Source organism: Mustelus asterias, chromosome 18 (assembly GCF_964213995.1).
Source record: "Mustelus asterias chromosome 18, sMusAst1.hap1.1, whole genome shotgun sequence".
Classification (NCBI taxonomy): Eukaryota; Metazoa; Chordata; class Chondrichthyes; order Carcharhiniformes; family Triakidae; genus Mustelus; species Mustelus asterias.
The window spans coordinates 54256878-54280133 of record NC_135818.1 but is presented as its reverse complement, the minus strand read 5'-3'; the positions used below and the strand labels follow the sequence as shown (position 1 = coordinate 54280133).

At 42.3% G+C, this 23256-nt stretch overlaps 1 protein-coding gene across 2 annotated transcripts in view; it reads right to left on the bottom strand.

Moving 5' to 3' along the window:
• Nucleotides 1-2666: 2666 nt before the first annotated feature.
• LOC144507160 (SERTA domain-containing protein 2-like) overlaps nt 2667-23256 on the bottom strand; it is a 47857-nt gene continuing 27267 nt past the window's right edge. Inside the window, exons 1-2 of one of the 2 annotated variants that reach the window (XM_078233972.1) lie at nt 10301-10467; nt 2667-4559 (exon numbers count right to left, since the gene is read on the bottom strand). In XM_078233972.1, the coding sequence (XP_078090098.1) occupies nt 3713-4555 (843 nt within the window). In that variant the 5' untranslated portion in view covers nt 4556-4559; nt 10301-10467 and the 3' untranslated portion in view covers nt 2667-3712. Of the gene's footprint in view, nt 4560-10300; nt 10468-23256 lie in introns of those variants that run through there. The other variant, XM_078233973.1, reaches the window with a different exon arrangement.

Below are 23256 nucleotides of genomic sequence, written 5' to 3'. Positions count from 1 at the left end.
ATAATCTGGGACAAAATTAATAGTCACTTGGACAAATGTGGATTAATTAGAGAAAGCCAACATGGATCTGCTAAAGGAAAATTGTATTTAATTAACTTGACTGAGTTGTTTTGCCGACATGGCAGAGTGCTGATGAGGGTAGTGCAATAGATGTGGTGTACATGGACTTCCAAAAGTGTTTGATAACAGGTTTGTCAGCAAAGTTAAAGCTAGCAAATAAAAGGGACAGTGGCAGCATGGATACAAATTAGGCTGAGTGAGGAAACAGCGTAATGAGGAATGGCTCTTTTTCAGACCAGGTATGCAGTGCGATTTTCCAGGGGTTGGTACTAAGATCACTGTTTTTCTTCATCTATATTAGACTTACATACGCAGGGAACATCTCAATTTGCAGACAACACAAAACTTGGAAATACTGTGAAGAGAATAGTGAAAGACATCAAGAGGACACCTGCTGGCGGAATGGACAGACACTTAGCAGCTGAGCTTAATGAAAGGAAGTGTGAAGTGATACATTTTGGTAGGATGAACGAGGAGAAGCAATGTAAAATAAAGAAAACAATTCTAAAGAGGTCTCAGGACCAGAGAGACCCGAGATATGGGCATAAATCATGGAAGATGACAGGGCAGGTTGAGAAAGTGGTTAAATAGATATTTAGGATCCTGGGCTTCATAAACAGACAAACAGTACATAAGCAAGGAAGTTATGACAAACCTTTAAAAACACTGGTTGAGCCTAAACTAGAGTAATGTGTTCAATTCTGGACACCACACTTTAGGAACGATATGAAGTCATCAGAGAAGGCGCAGAAAAAATTGAAGAAAATAAGTTCCAGAGATGAGGGACTTCAGTTAAGTGGCTAGAATGGAAATGCTGGGGCTGTTCTTCTTCGAGAATGTTGAGAGGAAATTGATAGAGGTTTCAAAGTCATGAGAGGCCAGTAGATAAGGAGAAACTCTTCCTATAGGTGGAAGAGCTAAGAACCAGAAGACACCAATTTATGACTGGCAAAAGATCCAAAGGCAACATGAGGAAAATCTTTTTTTTTAAATGCAGCATGTGGTTAGAATCTAGAATACAATGCCTGGGAGCAAAATGCAAGAAAGTTTTGTAGTCGCTTTTGGAAGGAAATTGGACAATTATCTGGAGGAGAAAATATTGTAGGATTTCAGGGGAAGGGCAGCAGAGTGGGGCTAGCTGAGTTGCTCTTGCAGAGAGCCAACATGAACACAAGGGGCCAAATGGTCTCCCCTGTGCTGTAACCATATGATTCTCTGATATGGATTGAAGGATAAAAGCTAGTCGGGATACCAGGAGAACGCTCCTGCTCTTCTTTGAAGAACAGCATAGAAGCTTTTGCACTAAAAAGCTAAGCTAGTTAATGAATGGAGCAGAAGGCCAGAGTGAGAAAGAACGAACAAATATACAGCTTGACATCCCAAAGTGCTTTACAATGAATTACTTCAACAAGTGCAGCCACTGTTATATAACCAAATGTAGCAGCCAATTTAAGCACAGTAGGACCTCACAACTGCTCATTTACTAGATAATCTGGTTAATAGGGGAATGTTGGTCAGAATGCTACAAGAATGCTGTGCTCTTATCCAACTAGTACCATGGGATCTGCAATATCCCTGAAAAGGCCAAGGTTTAGCATCTTACCTGAAAAATTTGGCAACTCCAAGAATTTCTCTCAGTATTAGGGTAAACTGTCAGTCTAGATCATGTGTTCAAATCTGTAGGGCTTTGTGGTGACAGGGGAAGGAGCTAGGTAGAATATTGCAAGAGTATGTTCACATTAAATGTCTTCATAATGATCGGGGATATCCTCCATGTTGCTGGCGTCATTTCTAAACACCACATATCAATATAACGGAGGAAAGAGGCACCATTTTTTTGGACATGCTGATATCAGCATCAATCTTACGGTGTAATTCAATTTTGTTTTTACACAATCATTAAAACACCATCCCTTCCCTCAGTTATATCTGTTCCAGGATTTGACAATAAGCCCAATCAAGAGTTTATATTATTATTTCAGAACATAAAGAAATCTAAGCAAGAAAGATGCAACATTAAAGTCAGCAAACATTTTCACCTCAGCATTCAATGATAATGTGATAATTGTATTTGGGGCACTATATTGGAACATCTAGTTCAGTGTACAAATTGTGAAAACTGGTTCACCCAAATAATTACAATTGCCACATGCGTTAGAGCTTCCAAACCAAATGATACCTTTGTTCAGGGTTCCACATGCATTTCCTCATTCCCACCATCATATACATTCCCTTGTGGTAGTCTTTCGTCAACAGAATGGCTTTGGGTAGTTGGACAGTTAATCTCACAGGAAATATATCGAAATAAAAAGGCAATACATTTGTTTACAGGTCAGATGTCAGAATATCTACAATTACAGTACTGAAAAAAACCAAACAAGAAATCTTCTGGCACAGCTGAAGAACGGAGGCCACAATTCTCCAGCCATTCATGCCGGCAGTGCACCCCCGCCCGCGGGTTTCCCGCCGGCGTGGGGGTGACATCAATGGGAATTCCCATTGACAGTGGCAGGACCAAAGAATCCTGCCACTAGCAAGCAACGTGCCACCTCCCGCTGGTGGGACACAGGCGACTAGGAGGCCAGAGAATCTCGCCCGTAGTTCTTGAATGTGCACAATTTTAATTGAACATAAATACTCAATTCAAAATAAATCCCAAAATCAAACAAGTCAATGTTGAGTCAATAGGTTTTCAGATAACTGAGGAGTTACAAATCGAATTGGAATAAAACTAGTCTACATCATAAATATTTAAATCTATCTTCACATTTAAAGAAGAAAAAAAAAATCTTTCTTTGCTCTGGATAAATTAAATTCCACTCCCCCTTGAACATTTATCTAAATTAAAAACAGAAGCTGCATCTGCTCATGTACAGCACATTCTTAAAAAAAAAGAATGCTTTATTGTTAGATCTTGGGAGAGGTAGTGTAAGTGAAATCCAACAGCAAAGTCTGTCAGATGGGAACTAAAGACCAAACAAGACAAACAACAAACATAGAGATTTAGAGTATAAAATTCTAAAAAAATAAATAGTTTAAATGTAATATAAAACATTCTTGTAACCTTTTGATAAAGGTGCCTTTGTTGGTACAAGAATACCATATAAAAACATTCTGCAAGGAAACAAAACACACCATGTGCTTCAGTCAATAGAATAAAACTGCTCATCAAAAATGTCCTTCGGAAGATTAGTTCCGCCCACACTTCAGATCTGGATGCTGTAAAACCGTAACTATCAAAAGATGTACAGAAACACAAAATACTGCTTAGTCTCTATTAATGGTTTAGTTGATTAAGTTAATGTTCAGTGTGTGGCAGCAGTTCATTAATTTCTTAAAAACAATCTTATCCCATAAAAAAATAACCTAAATGGTTACGGTCACATTTCTGGATCTCAAGCCAGAAGTTGTCATTACTAGCAAAGAGTTCACTTGCCATGATTCACGTGCTAATTATCTGCTTGTTTTCTGGAGTCTTTCGTATATGACCTTTAAAAAGTTGAAAACTATACTGTTCAAACTCTTCCAAGATTTATAAGATTGAATGCAGCTCGCTATACAGTGGCTGTTCCCATCACTAATGGTACAGATGAAGCCATATTAAATAAGTAGGAAGACAGGCATCCAAAATGTTGAAGCACCTAGTGATGAATTAGGATCCTACAAGAATCTCCATGATATGGTCCAGGTCACTCAAATCCACTCTGCAGATCTGAATGGCATTCACAGATGTAGAGTTGCATAACTGAAAGGGTTTAGAAACTTCATCCACATTAGCTGGTGGTGATCTAGCAGGTGTCAATGGAAGTAAGCACAGATCTGAGTCATACATGGATGTGTCAATGTCTTCAAATATGTCATCGAAAGCAAGGTCTGTTAGGTAACTCGTTGAATTTGTGATTTCAAAAGATCCAAACACAGTTTCTGCAGGCTTAATTTCCTGCGGTCTGTCCCCCAAGGATATGTCTGTATTTATGTCACCCTCGCCTGCAGATGTTGGACAGGGAGATGGGCTAATATCCTCCATAAAATCCAAATCTTTGAGGATTGATGAAATGGCGGATGACATGTCATCATCTGAAACCACCACTAAAGAGTTCTCAATCTGACTCTCTGAAAAATCTGAAGAACTATTCAAATCCAGAGAGTTAGTTTGAACAGATGATGGTGTTCCAGTTAATTCAATACCTGCCTGAGATGCTGTGTAAGTGTCTGGAATTGGATTTGTTCCATTGCAAATGTTAGATCCTTCATGGCTGCTTTCTTGTCTCATTTCTTCCTGGATCTGCCGTACAGTATTTGCAATGAGAACAGAACGATGCAGGTTTGGTTCTACCAGCATCCTACAGCTTTGCAATTTGATGAGGCACATATTGAGTACTAACTGTCTCTGCAAAGTATAGGGCAGCCCTGGGTTCGAATCAAAGGCACCAGGAACACCAGCCATATTTTCTTCGTAATCACTAAGCTTGCGCTTCAGTCCTTTAGCCAACATGAATCTAGGAGAAGGAAAAAGGAAAGAAAATGAGTAACTGTTGTCACTATATTTTAATTAATGTGACCTGAAGAAATTATATTCAGCAATGAACAGTAAACTGGTATTTCAATTAGCATCACAGACTTTTAAAGACATTTAGTTCATAAGAAATAGGAGCAGAATTAGGCCATTTGGTCCATCGAGTCCACTCCGCCATTTGATCATGGCTGATATGCTCCTCATCCCCATTTTCCTGCCTCTCCCCATAACCCTTCAACCCATTACCAATTAAAAGTATGTCTAACTCCTCCTTAAATTTACTCACTTGGACAGTGAATTCTACAGATTTACAACCCTTTGGGAGTAGTTTCTCCTCAACTCTGTTTTAAATTTGCTACCCCTTTTCCTAAGATGATGACCTCTCATCCTAGAATGCCCCACCAGTGGAAGCATCCACCCCACGTCTACTTCATTCATACCTTTTATCATCTTGTATACCTCAATTTGATCTCCCGTCATTCTTCTAAATTCCAGACAGTATTGGCCCAAACTGTTCAATCTCTCTTCTTACGACAAACCCCTCATCTCTGGAATCAATCCAGTGAACCTCCTCTGAACTGCCTCCAATGCCACTACATCTTTCCTCAAATAAGGGGACCAAAACTGTGCACAATACTCCAGGGGCGGCCTCACCAATGTCTTGAATTTAGGGCAATTTTCAGGTCACAAACCTGAAATATTGGACAGGAGTTTCCGGCCTAGCTCGCCCGAAATCAGAAAATCCCGCCCGAGGTCAATGGATCTTTCCATGGTCCGCCCCAATTCCCATGACGGATGGGATGGCAAAATTCGCCTCATTAACTCTGCTTCTACTTCCACAGGTGCTGCCAGACCTGCTGAGTATTTCCAGCATTTTCTGTTTTTTTATTTTAAGATAATAATTTCCTCTGTTAACGAAGCACGGGGAATAATCACTTCGCAAGTTTGGATTCCCAACAATGAGCATCTCACAACAGGAGCTGATGTTAGACGTTCAGAGGCATATCTGCAGTTAATCTTCTGCCTGTTTAAGTTAATTGATAACTGCCCCAAATACACAAAGCTCACACAGACAGTACAACTCAAAAGATGTCTGCCTTTATAAAAAAGAAAAATCAGTCTATCATTTTCCTACACCAGATTCAGCGTTACCTAGCCCAGTGAGTTACAAACCTTATTGTATTGGGGAATCATTCCTGGGAACGCATGCCCTGACTTTAGAAGGATCATCAACTTCTTAAAGGGATATCAATGCTCTCATTAGTAAACAATAACAAGAATAACATGCTAGTACATCAGAAAAACTGAAATATGAGCACACAGCTGAAATTTGATGACCTTGCAGTCCTTAAGAGTCAGACTGAAAATCGCAGTGATATCAGTTCAGCTATTTCAAACGCATGTTAATTGATTCATTGTACGCCATTAGAAGATCCTTCATTGAGCCTCTTTACTGGATGTAGGAAAGATTTCAATCCAGAGACAGCTAGCAGTCTAACTGCATGCAGCACCTGGGTACATTCCTGCTGTCACATGCGATATTCTTTTAGTTATAATCATCAGACCACAACAGGAACTAGTTTTGACTTGTATAATGTTACCTTACTACAATTTATATTCTAAAACCTTTTCCCATGAGCATATTACAAGGTTGGATCATAGTGGAGTGGCAGTATTACGATCCAGAAACCATAATTCGACACTTTATTTGAAATGAATTAATTATAGGAAACATAAGAGAGTGAGCTGCATTTGCATTTGTTAGTGCCGTTCCCATTTTAACAACCAGCAGTAAGTGACCAATATACAAAATTGATGACTAGGTAAAGGCCAACTGGTCCAACCAACCTGCTCCACACATCCTAAATAGACAGTTCTTACCTCCCTATATGAATGCACTGGAAGAAGTAAAACAACAGAAAATACCAGGGCCAATAAGGGAAAAATAATCCAGGAAATTTCTCTCCTACTGCCTCAGGGAATGAAAACTGGTCCAAGAGATCGCTTGGACCATCTGTTATCTGTAAATTCACTTACCTATGATAAGCTGTGATCATTACCCCAGTCAAGAATTGGTCCATCTGTCTCTTGAAGGTGTACAGAGTGTCACCAACCACCACATCCACCAGTAAAGAGGAACTGCCTAACATCCAGTCTATTCCTATCTTTATGTTGTTTGAACTCATGACACTGCTCCTCCTCAATCTGTTAAACGGGGTTAATGTGACAACATTACTACTTACCAGGCCGGCAGACAGCAAAGTCATGGAGTGTCTGTAATTCAGGATTGGGAGGCAGTGGGAAGCCTACCTTTCAACCTCAGAAAAACACATATGGGCGGGATGGAGGCGGATTTGAGTCAAACAGACTTCTCAGACACCTCCCCATCAGCTAAACCATATTTGCCCATTTGCAGGGGTGGGGGGCAGAAAATTCCACCCCCAGATTTATTTTAATTAAGTGAATTTAAACTCCTCTGCTGTCATTGTGGGATTTGAACTCGTATCCACAGATCATTAGCCCAGATCCCTGCATTATTAGTATAGTAATCGAAGTGCAATGCTAGCATAATGGTTAGTGTATAAATAAATAAATAGGCCGACACAATAATAAAACCCAATGTCAATTAACAAAATATAGACAAACAATCTGGTCATTACCAAGGCTGTCGCTATGCAATATTTATGCAAGAATATATGATGGAAAGCAAGTGAAAAACTGAATCCAGTGCTGTTTAGTTTCTGAAATGGTGTGGCAGCAGATGCACTACTGAGGCTATGAGGCATGGAAATTGAATCATCCTTCATTTTTTAAACCCAGAGTACAAGCTACATTCTGGATTTCTTCCATTTTCTATGTAGGCTAAAGAGCCCTGGAGATTACTGCAAGCAACCTCTTAAAAGGAGTTTCAACCAACCATGATGTATCAATCATGAATTCAGTTCCTTCGTTCCCTTTTTAACAAAATGATTCTCTCTAATATTTTAAGTCACCATTTTCCAGTCCTATTGCATTAATCAAACTATTGTGACGAAGGTTTCTTCTACACAAGAACCACATTGGGAGTAATGTGTTCCTTCGCTGTGCAGAGTCCGTTATACTGCGTAATCCCTTAAAGATTGCCACACTGCCGGGAATATGCACGTTTTATGGGAAATTCTGCTGGAGTGTGGCCTGCTTGTTCCCTGGGTGGTACATTTCAGATTGTGGTATGGCTGCGCATCCACACAGCCCGGATGCCTTGAATGAGCCTCTTTTATCCACGATTCTTAATCAGGAAGGTGACCACGGCAAATTTAGGTGGCTCTTTACATAAGAAAGTGCTCTGACCAAGGCATATACTAAATACCTGAGACAGCAATTTAACAGTTGCAAAATGCAGACAATGTAATGAAACTAATAACTATATTGCTAGTTCACCAATTCAGGATCATGTATATTTTACTTTGTATAATATTCATTTCCTCTTTTGAGCACAATTGACAATCTGGGCAGAAATTGCGCTCAAGAGTTGTGATTTTCTGAGCCAAACTATTTGCTTAAACTCATTTGTATATCGCCAAATGTGAAACTTTCCTTCAAACCATTGCAATTGGGCAACATTTTAGGATGTGAATTTTTAGTGTTAAAAACTGTCCTTGATACATTAAGGTGCAGTTATATTAATACATTTGAAAACGGATTCATCACAAAACACTATAAAATCGGAATATCCAGCCCAGTACTCAATTTTAACTGACTGAAAAAGGCTCAAGAAAAACTAGACAGAACAACTTACCAGTATCGTTGGCATACAGTAGTCAGTCTCTTAGCAAATCAAGAACAAAATATTTTTAAAAGCTTTTAAAAAGATGCCTTGAGTCTAATAAAAGTTAAATTTGAAGGGCCGCTGAATGTCCGCAAACAGGTTCAATTAGTGGAAACTCGCCATTGTGATTAATTCGATTGGGGGCATGGCTAGTTTCATGGGCAGCGCAATATTTTTAAACGAATACACAAGATTGTAGAAACCCGCACAGGCTTTTGTGCTGATTTAGCCAATTATCAGTGAATTGCACTAGAAGTATCAGCACAATCTAGTGGAAACTCGACCACTAGGTACATACACACTTCACTGTGAGTGAGTGGAAGACTCAGGATTAAAGCAAATGTTCTTAAGAGCGATTGATCGCCATTAGTCTGACATCTATTTGATATAGCATTGATCAGAAGCTTTCAAATACGTTTGGCACAATTTATGATTTTTCCAGCTATTTTAAGACAATCAAAATTCTTATGGCTTTTCTTTCTTAATTTGTTAGCCGCTTGCTGCACAAGAGAGGAATTTGTAGCATTTCTCCACAGTAAAATACGTATTTCCAGGACATGATTCTTCTTGCAATACCGTAAACACACACTACTATTTAAGATTAAGGACTCACTTTTTGCTGACGATTTTTAATGCAAGCTTTACAAGCATCTCTCCTGTGACAGAAAAAGTAATTCTAACACCTTCTAATTTAATCAATAAATCATCGAACCGATCTGTAGTCATAAAACAGAAAATAAGTACCATAGAGCTTTCCACCAATCAGTATAGCAAAAATGAGATGACAAACACCTCGATATGTTTTGGCAACAGAATAACAGAAACTCACTTGTTATAGTTTTACTAACAAGTTCTAGGGGAGTTGCAGTGCCCTATCTCCAGTGATAACAGACAATTGCAGTGAATGAAAAGGATGAATGTGCACGTTTTAATTCAGATTCAAGACCAATAAAGTAATCTTTAAAAGTTTGCATAATTTGGAGAAATACAAATTTAGATTCTTAACAAATCGCCTGTGCTAATCATGTCACTAGCCAGATCGTAAAAAGCTGATAAGTTGACTGCATGTACATTTAGTCCACCATACGACCACTGTATCAGAAACCTGTAAAGAAGTGAACCCAGGCAGCAAGATGAGAGTTTACCAAAGTGCTGATTTACTTAATTCTTGCATTTTCACCACTTCAGTGGTGAAGCTACGTTGCTTACTACAGTTTATAAACTTAAGTATTTGATAATAAGGAAAAATAAAACACGTTATGCAGGACAGTTTTGTTGGAATCTCAAAAAACCCATTTAAGTATGTCTGTTACAAACATTGGAATTCAACAAAGCACTTAACGCAGACCGGGTAATGGACTTTCAGAACAGAGCCTCAGAATACTTTCACTGAATTTCTACACATTTTCCAAATTAATCACAAAACAAAAAATTCAGTAACTCTGAACTTCACACGATAATAACTACAAATAATCTGACCTGATACATAGAAATCAAGGCAAACACTAGTTTGGTAATTTAAACTACTTGATCTTTGTTTATGACTGATACTTAAGAGGTTACTCTTTACTGTCCCTATGCATATTTACCCAAATCAAATAATGTTTAAATCAATACTGCTCCTTCCTACAAAAGCACTCCCCTTCTTCTTGTAATTATCAATTGTTTATAATGTCCAGGCAGAACAATTCCTACCCAGATTACTGTATGCCTTCACATACATGGGGTGTACAGTAAACAAAGAAGTCTGTCTGACTGAATCTTTTTAAAGCCATAACAGAATTTGGACTAACCCTTGCTTGCACCACTGTCTCTTTTTAGGTCTCCACACGATCTGATTATAAGCAAAGTAACAATCTAACAAAGAAACAGATATTTTTGATAATTAGTGCAAATGCTACACAATAAAAGCTTACCTTGTTCCAAAGTGCCACAGTTTTTATTTCCAAATCTTTGGAGTTAGTGTGGCAGTACATTCTGAACATTTCAAATAAAAATGAATCAGTCCTCGGTTGGTTTTTAAAGCAGTTTGTGTGTGCAGGCTAGAATTCTCCACTTGCACTAACTGCCATGCAGCTGTCCTGCTTTTTTCAGACAGCTGACAAACAGCAACTGCACAAGCACAATGACGCAGAAGACTAAGCTGCCGTGGAAAGGAGTGGGCTTGAAAAAGTAGGTGGAGCTTTGTGGCTTGCAGTAGTGTCCATCTCCAGCTTGGTGAAACAGTCGGAGAGAACTGCTCAACAAGCAGACAGGGCCCCAATTGCGCTATTCCAGAAATGCTGACAGTGTCTCTAGCATGTCCACTAACAGCAGTTTGTTTAAGCATTACACACTGCAATCCACTTGGATACTGTAAAAAGATTACTGAAATAAAAGAGCCGGAAACAAAGAAACAGGACATTTAAAAACTTATTTCACAACTGGGCTCCCATTTAGGATGTTTCTATTTTAGTAGAAAACATGCAAGGCAGTTCCACTATACAAAATTCTAAAAATACTTATTTAAGGAAGAAATCTGAGAATTGTAAAGCATTCATGGAAACGCTCTTACTTTTGCTCTCTGTTTAAATAATGTACAACTCTGTTAAAGAGTAAAGGTTTTTTACATTGACTAGAACACTGGGTTAAATGAGATAGCTACAGTAACCAAACAGGTGAGCTGAATCAACAAGCAGACTCAAAAACAGAAACGGTTCAAGATTATAGAAATGCAAAGATTCCATTATCTGTACCAAGGTCTTCCATATGGCCAGCAGAAATATGAACTTGTCTCTAGGTGAGTCCATGTGTCTTTTTAATGTACTTGTTCCATCAATTTCTCCATTTTAAAAAAAACATATTTTTACACAAGTTGCAGGCGATAACAATTTAGATGAGGGTACCGGCTTGGAATGGCTACTGTGCCTGGCGGACTGTAATCATTCATACATTAATTCATTTTTCAACTTAATCTCATAGAATCCCTACAGTGCAGAAGGCGGCCATTTGACCCACTGAGTCTGCACCAAACACATTCCCATCCAGACCTGATTCCTGTAACCCCTCATGTTTACCCTGCTAATAATCCCCCTGACACTAAGATTAATTTAGCATTGACCAATCAACCTAACCCGCACATCTTTGGACTGTGGGAGGAAACTGGAGCACCCGGAGGAAACCCGCGCAGACACAGGGAGAATGTGCAAACTCCACACTGACAGTGACCCGAGCTGGGAATCGAACCCGGGTCTCTGGCACTGTGAGGCAGCGGTGCTAACCACTGTGCCACCATGCCACCCTAGTACATTAAAAAGACACATGGACTCACTTAGAGACGAGTCCATATTTCTGCTGGCCATATGGAAGACCTTGGTACAGATAATGGAATCTTTGCATTTCTATGAATTTATTTTTAAAGGGATTATGGTTAAATTCAAACAGCTGAACACATTTTAATGCAATTAGATTGAGGGAATGTTTAATGCGTGGATCACTTGCCATTGTAAAATCCTACCCTACTTTCATTCCATTTATTTACAGTTTACTTCTTTGGTGGCAACGTTGAAAATTACCCTCTAGACATTAAGGGATGAAATACAATTTTTAATCATTCATACAATTTAATTTTTTTAAATGGATTAGAAGTTTACAATTAATAGAGTACATAAAGATATTGGGGGTGATTCTCCAGGGCCACTAGCCCCAGTTGTGATTTTGATGGCCTCCTGAATCGGGCGAGGGGGCCAAATCAGGATTCTTGCCTGGTGCCAAGCCCATTGAGAGTCTCCTGGCCTGTTGCACCTGGTGAGATCAGGTTATCGCCCTGATCAGAACTCATTTAAATCCATGTCACAGAGTATCATAGAGTCCCTACGATACAGGTGGAGGCCATTCAGCCCATCGAGTCTGCATCGACTCTCCGACAGAGCATCTTACCCAGGCTCAATCATAAACATTTCAGATTTTCCCAGCATGGTTTTGTTCGGTCCACACTGCAGTTATCGAATTGAATTGCCCTGTTCCTTCTCACGCCTTAATTTTTTAAGAGTTTATCAATTTCTCCCTTAGTACATTCCCCTTGTTACTCCACGGAATTAAGCCTAGTTTTTGCAATCGATTAAACCTGCCATCTCCAGGGACATCCCACTGAATCTGTAATTCGACATAATTTCCATGGTTCCACCATTGTCAACAAACAAGCAAGTTGTAGACTATTGCAGAAGGCACCAAGCGTCAACCATATACTTTGGGGCTGGAATCACACAGGTCAGACTGAGTAGGTTTCCAGTTGTTGAAGGGCAGGCATTAGTGGGCGAGTTGGGTTTTCGCAACAATCCGGAAGCTATATCACATAAGACTCAGTGAACTGCTTGTTCACTGAGATTAGGCAGGCAAACAGTGGCATATTCCTTACACCAGGTGCAACTTCAAAAAAAAAACTAAAACTATACAAGGCATTAGTTGGACCACACCTGGAATACTGTGGACAAATTGAAGGAAAGGCATACTGCATTGGAGACAGTCCAGAGAAGGTTCAGTAGGTTGTTCTGGGTACAAAGGGATTTTCTTATGAGGAGAAATTGAGCCTGTATTTGTTGGAGTTTAGAAGAATGAGAGGCAACCTTATTGAGATATATAGGATTCTCAGGGGTTTGACAGGGTAGAGAGAATCATAGAAAAACTACAGCACAAAACAGGCCCTTCGGCCCCACAAGTTGTGCCGAACATATCCCTACCTTTTAGGCCTACCTATAACCCTCCATCCTATTAAGTCCCATGTACTCATCCAGGAGTCTCTTAAAAGTCCCTATTGAGTTTGCTTCCACCACCACTGACGGCAGCCGATTCCACTCGCCCACCACCCTCTGTGTGAAAAACTTCCCCCTAACATTTCCCCTGTACCTACCTCCCAGCACCTTAAACCTGTGTCCTCTCGTAGCAGCCATTTCCACCCTGGGAAAAAGCCTCAGAGTCCACCTGATCTATGCCGCCCAACATCTTATATACCTCTATTAGGTCTCCTCTCATCCTACGTCTCTCCAAGGAGAAAAGACCGAGCCCCCTCAGCCTATCCTCATAAGGCATGCCATTCAATCCAGGCAACATCCTTGTAAATCTCCTCTGCACCCTTTCAATCTTTTCCACATCCTTCCTGTAATGAGGCAACCAGAACTGAGCACAGTACTCCAAGTGGGGTCTGACGAGAGTCTTGTATAGCTGCATCATTATCCCCGGACTCCTAAACTCAATCCCTCGATTGGTAAAGGCCAGCACACCATACACCTTCTTAACCACCTCCTCCACCAGTGGGGCCGATTTTAGAGTCCTATGGACCCGGACCCCAAGGTCCTTCTGATCCTCTACAGTACTAAGAGTCTTTCCCTTTATATTGTACTCCTTCATCCCATTTGACCTGCTAAAATGGACCACTACACATTTATCTGGGTTGAAGTCCATCTGCCACTTCTCCGCCCAGTCTTCCATCCTATCTATGTCCCTCTGTAACTTCTGACATCCCTCCAGACTATCCACAACCCCACCAACCTTCGTGTCGTCGGCAAACTTACCAACCCATCCCTCCACTTCCTCATCCAGGTCATTTATGAAAATGACAAACAGCAAGGGTCCCAGAACAGATCCCTGGGGCACACCACTGGTGACCGACCTCCATTTAGAAAAAGACCCATCTATACCCACTCTCTGCCTCCTTTAGGCAAGCCAGTTCTGGATCCACAGGGCAGCAGCCCCTTGGATCCCATGCCCTCTCACTTTTTCTAGAAGCCTTGCATGGGGGACCTTATCTCTGCCCATGGCTACATTTCAAGTTACTAAGTAAGGGAAAGGGGCTCCTTGAACACAAGAATAAGGAGCAGGAATAGGCCATTCTGCCCTTCAGGCCTGCTTCACCATTCAATAAGATCGTGGGTGATATGATTCTGGCCTCAACTCCACTTTTCTGTCTGTCCCCCATAACCCATGATTCCCTTGTTGATCAAAAGTCTGCCTAACTCACCCTAGAAATATTCAATTACTCAGCCCCCATTGCCTTACTTGGGAAGGGAATAACTTCCTCCTCATAGAACCATTGAAAAGTTATAGCACAGAAGGGGGCTATTCGACCCATCTTGTCCAGTCCAGAAAGGGCTCATCTGGGATTTGAACCCAGGACCTCGCACGTTTCTGATCTGAAATACTCATCTCAGTCTTAAATGGGAGACCCCTTAACTTTGAAGCTGTGTCCCCTAGTTCAGGACTTCCTCACAGGAGAAACATCCTCTCAGCATCCGCCCTGTCAGTCCTCTCAGGATATATGTTTCAATACAATCATCTCTTATCTTCCTAAATTCCAATGGATAAAGGCCAAAACTGCTGAACTTTTCCTCATAAGATAACTTCTGCATCCGAGGAATTAGCCAAGTGAACTTTCTCTAAACTGTTTCCAAAGCAATTATATCCTTTCTTAAATAAGGTGACCAAAACGGCACACAGTGCTCTAGATGTGGTCTCGATAAGGCCCTGCACAACTGTAGCAACACTTCTCTACACTAATACTCAATTCCCCTTTCAATACACGCTGTTATGCCCAGTGAAGGCATGGCTTAGTCATCACTTTATACATGGACTGTGCTTGTATCAAAACTTCTGGAAATTTCTTTTTATCTTTTTTTAAATGCACATGAACCAGGTGGTTAAGATGGCTGCCCAGAGTCAGGTGATTTTTGCAAATTCAAAACAGACAATATCAAGCTTCTAGAAAGTTCCTAATTGAATCACCCTGGGTGGGGAAACCCCACCCCACCCAGACAGCACTCTTCTGTGGAATTCACAATAACCATTGTTCATATTTTACTCCAAACTCTCAATCAATGGCTGGTTAGACTGCATGGCCTGAATTTTTCAGATGGTGAGGGCTTGGCCGGAAGAGGTACTGCAGCACCATGCCTGGGCCCAAGTGCAGGGAGCCATTGTGAGGTAAATGGCAGGGGTCCCAGGGAGGGGTGGGTTAGGGATGCCCTGAGGGAGTGAGTGTGTGTGCGTGTGCGTGGAGGTCCAGGTGTCTGGCCCTCGAGGGGACGGTGCTCCCAGTTAGAAGGGGCTTCTGATGGAGGTGCTCCCCTCCCCATTCAAGCTTGAGGTTCTTCACTTTTTCTGTTTCCCACACTGAAATATCCAGCATCCACCAGCCTGAAAATTGAGGCTGTGCGGGAAAAGGCCCTTAAGTGGCCATTAAATAGTAAGGTGGTGTCCTGGCCTAGGCGTAGAAAAGGTACAGCCTCCACATTACATGCATGTCTGAGCCTTCCCCTTGCATGTGGATGTGCTCTGTGTTTTGGAGGTGGTTCACAACCTCTGTCCAGTTTGCACCACTGATGACCGGCTACAGGAGTGGGCTAATCTTACGGAGGTGGGAAGGATGAGGAATGAACCAAAATGCAATGTTCCATCCAACATAATATGCAACTCCTCTCAAGCATTCTCTTCTTTGAGCAGAAGCATCAGCATAACCGACTTGATCAGGAGAAGACCACAGGGACTTGACCACACTTGAGTATTCTAATGGAGCTTGAAGAGGGCCTCAGAGCATGTCGGCATCAAGTGGGTCAGAGCCACTGACGATGAGGAGCTTGGCCTTGACCATTCACCGAATAAAGATTCCGCCGTTGATTTGACCTTAGGGTCAAATGTGCCTCCATCTTGGAGACAGCTGATGCTGTTACTTGCACATTCTCATTTGCACATACCTCAGGAAAAGACCAAGGCCTGTGGAGGAGGAGGGGGAGTGGAAGGCAGTGTGTCCTTTTCCAGCCCCAGCCAGAGCCAGGAATTAGCCAGGAGGGAGAAGCCATTGAGCTCATTTGCACCCTCCACCAGTTCAGATACGCACACAGCGGTGGGGATTAGTGCTAGTTCAGGAGGATTTGCACAATCTAGTGGTCACCAAGAGAGGGCAAGTTCAGTTGAGCTTCCTGGCTCTTAGAAGTGGCATGTGTGAGTCTGATGAAGAGCCTCAGGAATTGGCCTTCCAACTCTCGGAAGAGAGTCAGCAAGAGGCGGGGGGAACATCAGAAAGAGCTGTTGGAAGCCATTGACAAAATAGCACGCGAGTTGGAGTCTGTCCGTCATCTCTTTGAAGTGGTCCACAGTTGTTCATGTATATTGAGGACTCCATTGGGGGGGGGGGGGGGGGGGGGGGGGGCGGCGTGAAAGATGCCCTGGAGACCCTGAACGCAGAGATGAATGCAGACCTGTACTCCACCACCATTACCATGGGTGAGTTCATGCAATGACAACACGAGAGAGGAATGGGGCACCTTGACATCGCTCTAGGTATGCTGTCCCCTCAAGAGGTCAGGCCGGGGCCCTCGGACATTCAAAGGGAGGAGTAGCAGCAGCTGGAAACCACTGTGCCATTCACTCGGGGCTTTGAGGTAGCCTACTCCCTCGGAGTTCCCTCAGCCTGCGATCCCTTCAACCTCATCCTCTGTTGGCATGGAGGAAACAGCTGGCCCATTGGTGAAAAGCCAAAATAAGCCAGGCCCTCCAGGCCTCTGCTGTCCAGCGATCAGCCGCCACAGTCATCAAAGGCAACAGGGTCAACAACTCCACAGGCTGCCTCCACCCCGGCTGCGGATTGCTCAGCAGCACTTAGAGGTACTTGTAAGCCCAGAAAATTAAGTGGTTGCACAGATGAATGTTGTCACTATTATATGCAAGTATATTTGCAAGGCCCACCCTTTTCCCATTCCCACCATGCCCGCCCACCCACCCCATCCCAGACCCCCCACGAGTGATTCTAGTAGGAGAAGGGTCTTTGTCAGGGCCTTTCACAGCCCCGTGCAAGCATTCCCCCACATGCAGATTCTCCAACCATCACACTCATCTAACGGTCCTGAGCTTTTGCAATGCTGCTTGCGGGGATTCGCTTCCGGTTTTTCATCTGACCTGCTCAACATCTCTCGCCGACTCATTCCCCTGCAGCACCAGTGTCTGTCCAACACTGGCGACAATTACTTTTTGTTTTGCTGCCAACCACCCCCCCCCCCCCCCACAACCCCCCAATCCTCCTCACCGCACCCCCCCTCATCCTGCACCATCTTCAACCTCCTCTCTATTACCCTTCTGCCCAACCCTTCTTCCTCAGCAGTGTCCTGGTGAACGTACACATTCCGTCCCTCCCCGAAAACACCTCGTCCCCATCCACAGTGACCTCGCCAGCCTCCAAGTCCCCACCAACCATCCTCACCACCCCTCTGTCACTATTGACACATACTCACCCTCACGCCCCATCAGCTGTCTCTGCCCCCTCTCACACTTCCCATTTCTTCCTTCCATGCCCACCCTCCGTTCACTCCCCAGGAAGCAGACACTGGGCAGAATTTTCTCACCATGCCCGCCCACCCACCCCATCCCAGACGCACCACGAGTGATTCTAGTAGGAGAAGCCAGAGTGGCTCAGCAGGTGGGAAAAATAGTGTGGAAGCCACTGGCCCTGGGGGCAGCTCCCCCCGATGTATTTTTAGGCTCTTAGAGAAATAACAGTGAAGGGGTGGGTCCCACCACATCACCCCAGCGGGCTCTGATCCAGCCTGCATCTTCAGCAACTTAAGTTTTTGAAAGATTGGGGTGCCATTTTAAAGGGCGCACTGATACAAAGAATTAAAAGTAGAACCCCCCCCCATAACGGAACTCCTTGCACTACCCCCATGGAGCCTCTGGTACGGTGGCAAAGTGGTTAGCACTGCTGCCTCACAGCGCCAGAGACCCAGGTTCAATTCCGGCCTCGGGTCACTGTCTGTGTGGAGTTTGTACATTCTCCCCGTGTCTGCTTGGGTTTCCTCCAGGTGCTCCGGTTTCCTCCCACAGTCCAAAGATGCGTGGGTTAGGTGGATTGGCCATGCTAAATTGACCCTAGTGTCAGAGGGATTAGCAGGGTAAATGAGGGGTTATGGGGATAGGGCCTGGGTGGGATTATGGTTAGTACAGACTCGATGGGGCGAATGGCCTCTTTCTGTACTGTAGGGATTCTATGATTCTATGGTCAGCCAGATAATTGACACCTCCCCCATCACTGCCAAACTCTCCCACCATGTAACCCCTAGAAGAGGTTCTTTATTACATCGAGTATGAAACTGGATGTCGTGCCTGGTCAAACCTAATTTTTAAAACTGTCAGAAATGGAGAAGGGAGTCAGTCTTCTGGATGGCCTGGGCAACAGAGGCTGGTAGCTTTGTGCGGAGAGTTACAGTAGGAACTGCCATTATCAGTCTCAGGCACAACATAAAAATATTACCAATGCTCTTCAAAATAGCTTTTGATAGCTACTTAGTACATAATAGCTTCTTAGTACAGAATAAATGTGTAAATTCTTCAGCTTTTCAGCAGTTTAAGGGGTACATTTTCAATTGTATAATCTAAGGTGGCAAAGTAGCGAGTGATATTTCATTCACACACCACCAACAATGTTTTATGTCACATTCCATCCATGGCAAACTGGAATAAAAATAGGAAGTAACAAGCTTGGAGTTATGTGGCATTTTTCACGAAGACCTTACTTCATACCGCCATATTTTTGCAGAAGCTTCTTTCATTTACAATGTGAACTGCCCGAGTAAATTAGCCATACTCTACACGCTCAATACTGGTGACATTATGTTTTGTATGCCACATATCCTCACTCTGTACATCACAAAATATTTAATACTCCAACAAACTCTACTTCTGTTTCCCAGATTGCTGCAAGTTTTACTCTAACTATTAAAAAAAATTAAATTATTCTGTGAAATTAAAGATGAAATGTATTGGAAAGAAACAAATATCACCGTAAAAATTTAAAAGAGTTTAGTATTACTGCGATGTACCTTGGCCCAATTATTTTAAACCTTCTAACCCACTTTACCTGAAGATGACATTTGGGGTGGAACTTTACAGAGGCCCTGGAAGGAGATGGCAGGCCAGGATGGGGTGCAGGGCGGGGCAGGGACATAAAATTGGACGCTATGGCGGTGGCTCTATACCTGCTGCCTACCCACCCCCACTGTAATTTTAACCAGTGATGGGGGAGGTGTCAATTACCTGGCTGACCATGGACCATAGAATCATAGAATCCCTACAGTACATAAAGAGGCCACTTGGCCCATCGAGTCTATACTGACTACAATCCCACCCAGGCCCTATCCCCATAACCCCTCATTTACCCTGACACTAGGGTCAATTTAGCATGGCCAATCCACCTAACCTGCACATCTTTGGACTGTGGGAGGAAACCGGAGCACCTGGAGAAAAACCCAAGCAGACACGGGGAGAATGTACAAACTCCACACAGACAGTGACCCAAGGCCGGAATTGAACCTGGGTCCCTGGCGCTGTGAGGCAGCAGTGCTAACCACTTTGCCACCGCACCAATTGGAGGATAGCGCAAAGAATTCAATCCAGCAGGTGAAACCTCCCACCCCCGGAGTAATTCTTATCCCAGTGGGGTCACAAGATGAGGTTTTGCGGTCGCGAGCTCCAAGGCAGCAAATGCTGCCAAGAAACTTGGACTGAGTGTTAACTGTTGCAATTAAATCCCCGTTTCTTCACTAATGGTGGACTTGGCCTCATGTATTGCTTTCTGAGGCTGACTGCTACTCAAAATGCCTGAGAACAGATAAGTGTTTGATTTTGTAATTATCTTTTGATTTTAAAGCTTATAGTTCTGTGTTCAAATGTTGCATTTTCCAAACTACAATCGCCATTTAATTCAATGTACAAAAGGTAACAGAACAGAAAAATGATTACATTAGATTAGAGAGATTTTGTTCTTCTGTCCAAAGATCTTCCTCATTTTTTGAATTTTATCCTTTTAGATTAATTGAACATAAGGTTACTAAGTAAGAGAGCATTACTATCAAGGATATTTTAGGCGTGAAGTTTATGGCCACAGATTTAGGCCACTCAAATATGATTTAAGTATGTTTATTCTGCCGTGTGAGGTGTTGTTGCGAAAGGATCCAGTTCGAAACACAAATGAATGAGGCTTTGGAGGTCTCTTAATTGGTTCTGGTTAATCTAATGATTCCGTTATATTAGATGCCTTCATCAATCCGGTCTACTCCCTTTGCAGCCACTCAAATCAGTACCACTGCCAAATACGAATAGTCCATAACTGAATCCGAAACCAAGCTTCAAACTAGCAAAAGGCAAATTTAGGAGCGATATCATGATTCTTTTCAGAAAAAGAACACGTGATGGGCTTCAGGTGGAGCAGTGGAGGCAAAAACCCTGGAATAATTTCAGAAACAATTAGATGTTGAAATGTGGGGAATCTGGGGTCATTCAGTAGGAATGAGGTACAATGGAAAAAAATGACTTTCTTCATCCATATACAGCTTGTCAAAAGTCTCCCCCACCCCCGTTCAACAACTGAAGCCTATGCCACCACCCACCCCACCTTCCCCATTCAACAGCTCTCGCACCCTCCAAGTTTCCACTCCAAAGTTTGAGACATTAAAATGGGATATCAGGAAAAAGCTTAGGCAGCTCTGGCTTAGGTAGGATATGTATAATAGCATACACAACATAGTAAAATTTAAATTGATGGTACTATAAGATTTGAAAATGTTCAAAAATTGCATCACTATTTACATCTTACCAAAAAATGTATTTATTCAAGATGTGAAGGATGCAGGACAACTGGAATAAATAAACGCACCACTGTAATAATTGGCAATTGCCATGCTTATTAGCCCAGTTCAATTCTGCTACATGTACATGGTCAACAAATATGTCCAAGTTTGCCAAGTATCAACCCATGTTGCGGAAAGTCCTAGAAGAACAATTCTTCAAATAGGTTTCTGACATCATCTCTATTCTTAAGTTTTACATTACAAAAATGTAAAGCTCATCTGCTTGTCTTTTTTAAAAAAGAAATCAATATTTACTAAGCCAAAGATTATCAACCTGTGGACCAACAGACCAACTATACGACCCCCTTTCAGATAGAGTTACAGATCTTGACCAGAAGCAGGAACAAATTTTCCTCTCCTTAATCCAGAGCACAGAAGTCAATTCGAACATTCCTACATCCAATTCAGTAGAGATCTCTGATTGGACCAATGTCGCTGTAGAGTTGATCATTTATTGCAGATTGAACTCGCTGAGCCACCGTAGAGAACTTAAACATAGAAACACCATTCATTACGATCATGGCTGATCATCCAACTCAATAGCCTAATCCTGCTTTCTCCGCATTACCTTTGATCCCATTCGGCCCAGATGCTAATCTGGCCGCCTCTTGAATACATTCAATGTTTTGGCATCAACTACTTCCTGTGGTAATGAATTCCACAGGCTCACCACTCTTTGGGTGAAGAAATGTCTCCTCATCTCTGTCCCAAATGGTCTACATTGAATTCTCAGACTGTGACCCCTGGTTCTGGACACCCCCACCATCAGGAACATCCTTCTTGCATCTACCTTGTCTAATTCTATTAGAGTTTTATTAGTCTCTTGGATCCCCCCTCATTCGTTTGAACTCCAGCGAAAACAATCCTAACCTAGTCAATCTCTCCTCATACATCAATCCCGCCATCCCCGGAATCAGCCTGGTAAACCTTCGCTGCACTCCCTCAAGAGCAAGAACATCCTTCCTCAGAAAAGCATCATTACTCCTGCAAAATTGTTACACATTTGAAACTATAAATACGGCACAAACTGCACAACTATCAAATTCATTTGTGTTGCTTTGCCTGGGATTCAAATAACAGTCAATCTTCCAAAAATCAAATGATTTCCCATTCCAAAGGAATACCTATCTTTAAAGAAAAGTTAATACATCAGTGGTTGTCCAGTTCGCAAACCAATCAAACGAATGCACAGCCACACCTCACCAGACAGCAGTGAGAATCTCGAGAATAAATGGTCCACAATGTTATGGCAGTGGGATAAGTATGAAGTAGCCACATGTAGTATTTCACCCTCTGATTTTAGCACATCTGTTCTATTTTTTAAAGAAGTAATGTAGGAGGCTTTGAATGCCACATGTTAAAGGCTTAATTTTCTTCAGCTAAAAATTTCAGTTAAATTTAGACACCATATAAAGACTTCCTACTGTGCATACCATTAAAGTACTTTTATTTTAACATTTTGTTGGTACAATTCAGTCACCTCGCATGAAATATTGTCAAGCGTGACTCAGTGATGCAGTGGGCGTTTGGCTGTCTGACTCCCACAGATTACACACTTAGGGCAGGAGCATAGGCCAGCCTCTCACTGGCTGCAGCTCGACAAAGAAGCAAGCCATCGACAGGAAATAAGTGATGGCTTTAGCCACGTAGGAAGCTGCATTTGAGTGGGCTGCACTTTAGCTCGGGGCAGGCCAATCATCAGCCACCCTTCTCATTAGGGCTATTTTACCATTAAAGGAGAGTTAACAAGCCGAAAGACATTGCTGTCTATATCAGTAAGTGAAACAGCTGCCTATTATGACTCATCTACACATATCACTATGTTAGTCACCAAGTTACAAATTCTTCTGTGGCTGTAAAGAAAAGTTTAAACTAGAAGTAATGACTGAGCTAGCACACACTTTGTAGGATACACAAACAGTATTTTTCATTATTCTTTGGCCAAAGAGGCACGATGTCAAAAAGTCATTTTCAAAAGGAATACCTTGATAGTATTTTCTTGGGTACAGTAATACACTGAATTACAATACCAATGGCGCACTATTTGATCTAACTGTTCTTTGTTGGTGTTAAAGATTCACATGTGGTAGTTCTAATCCCAGGTGGTTGCTCTATTCCTACATCCCTTTATAGTCCCCCTGTGCTTCAACCAATTGTTTAACCCAATCTTAAAAATTGACATTAGTCTCTGATTCAATTATCAATTCTAGTCGCACATTCCAGTT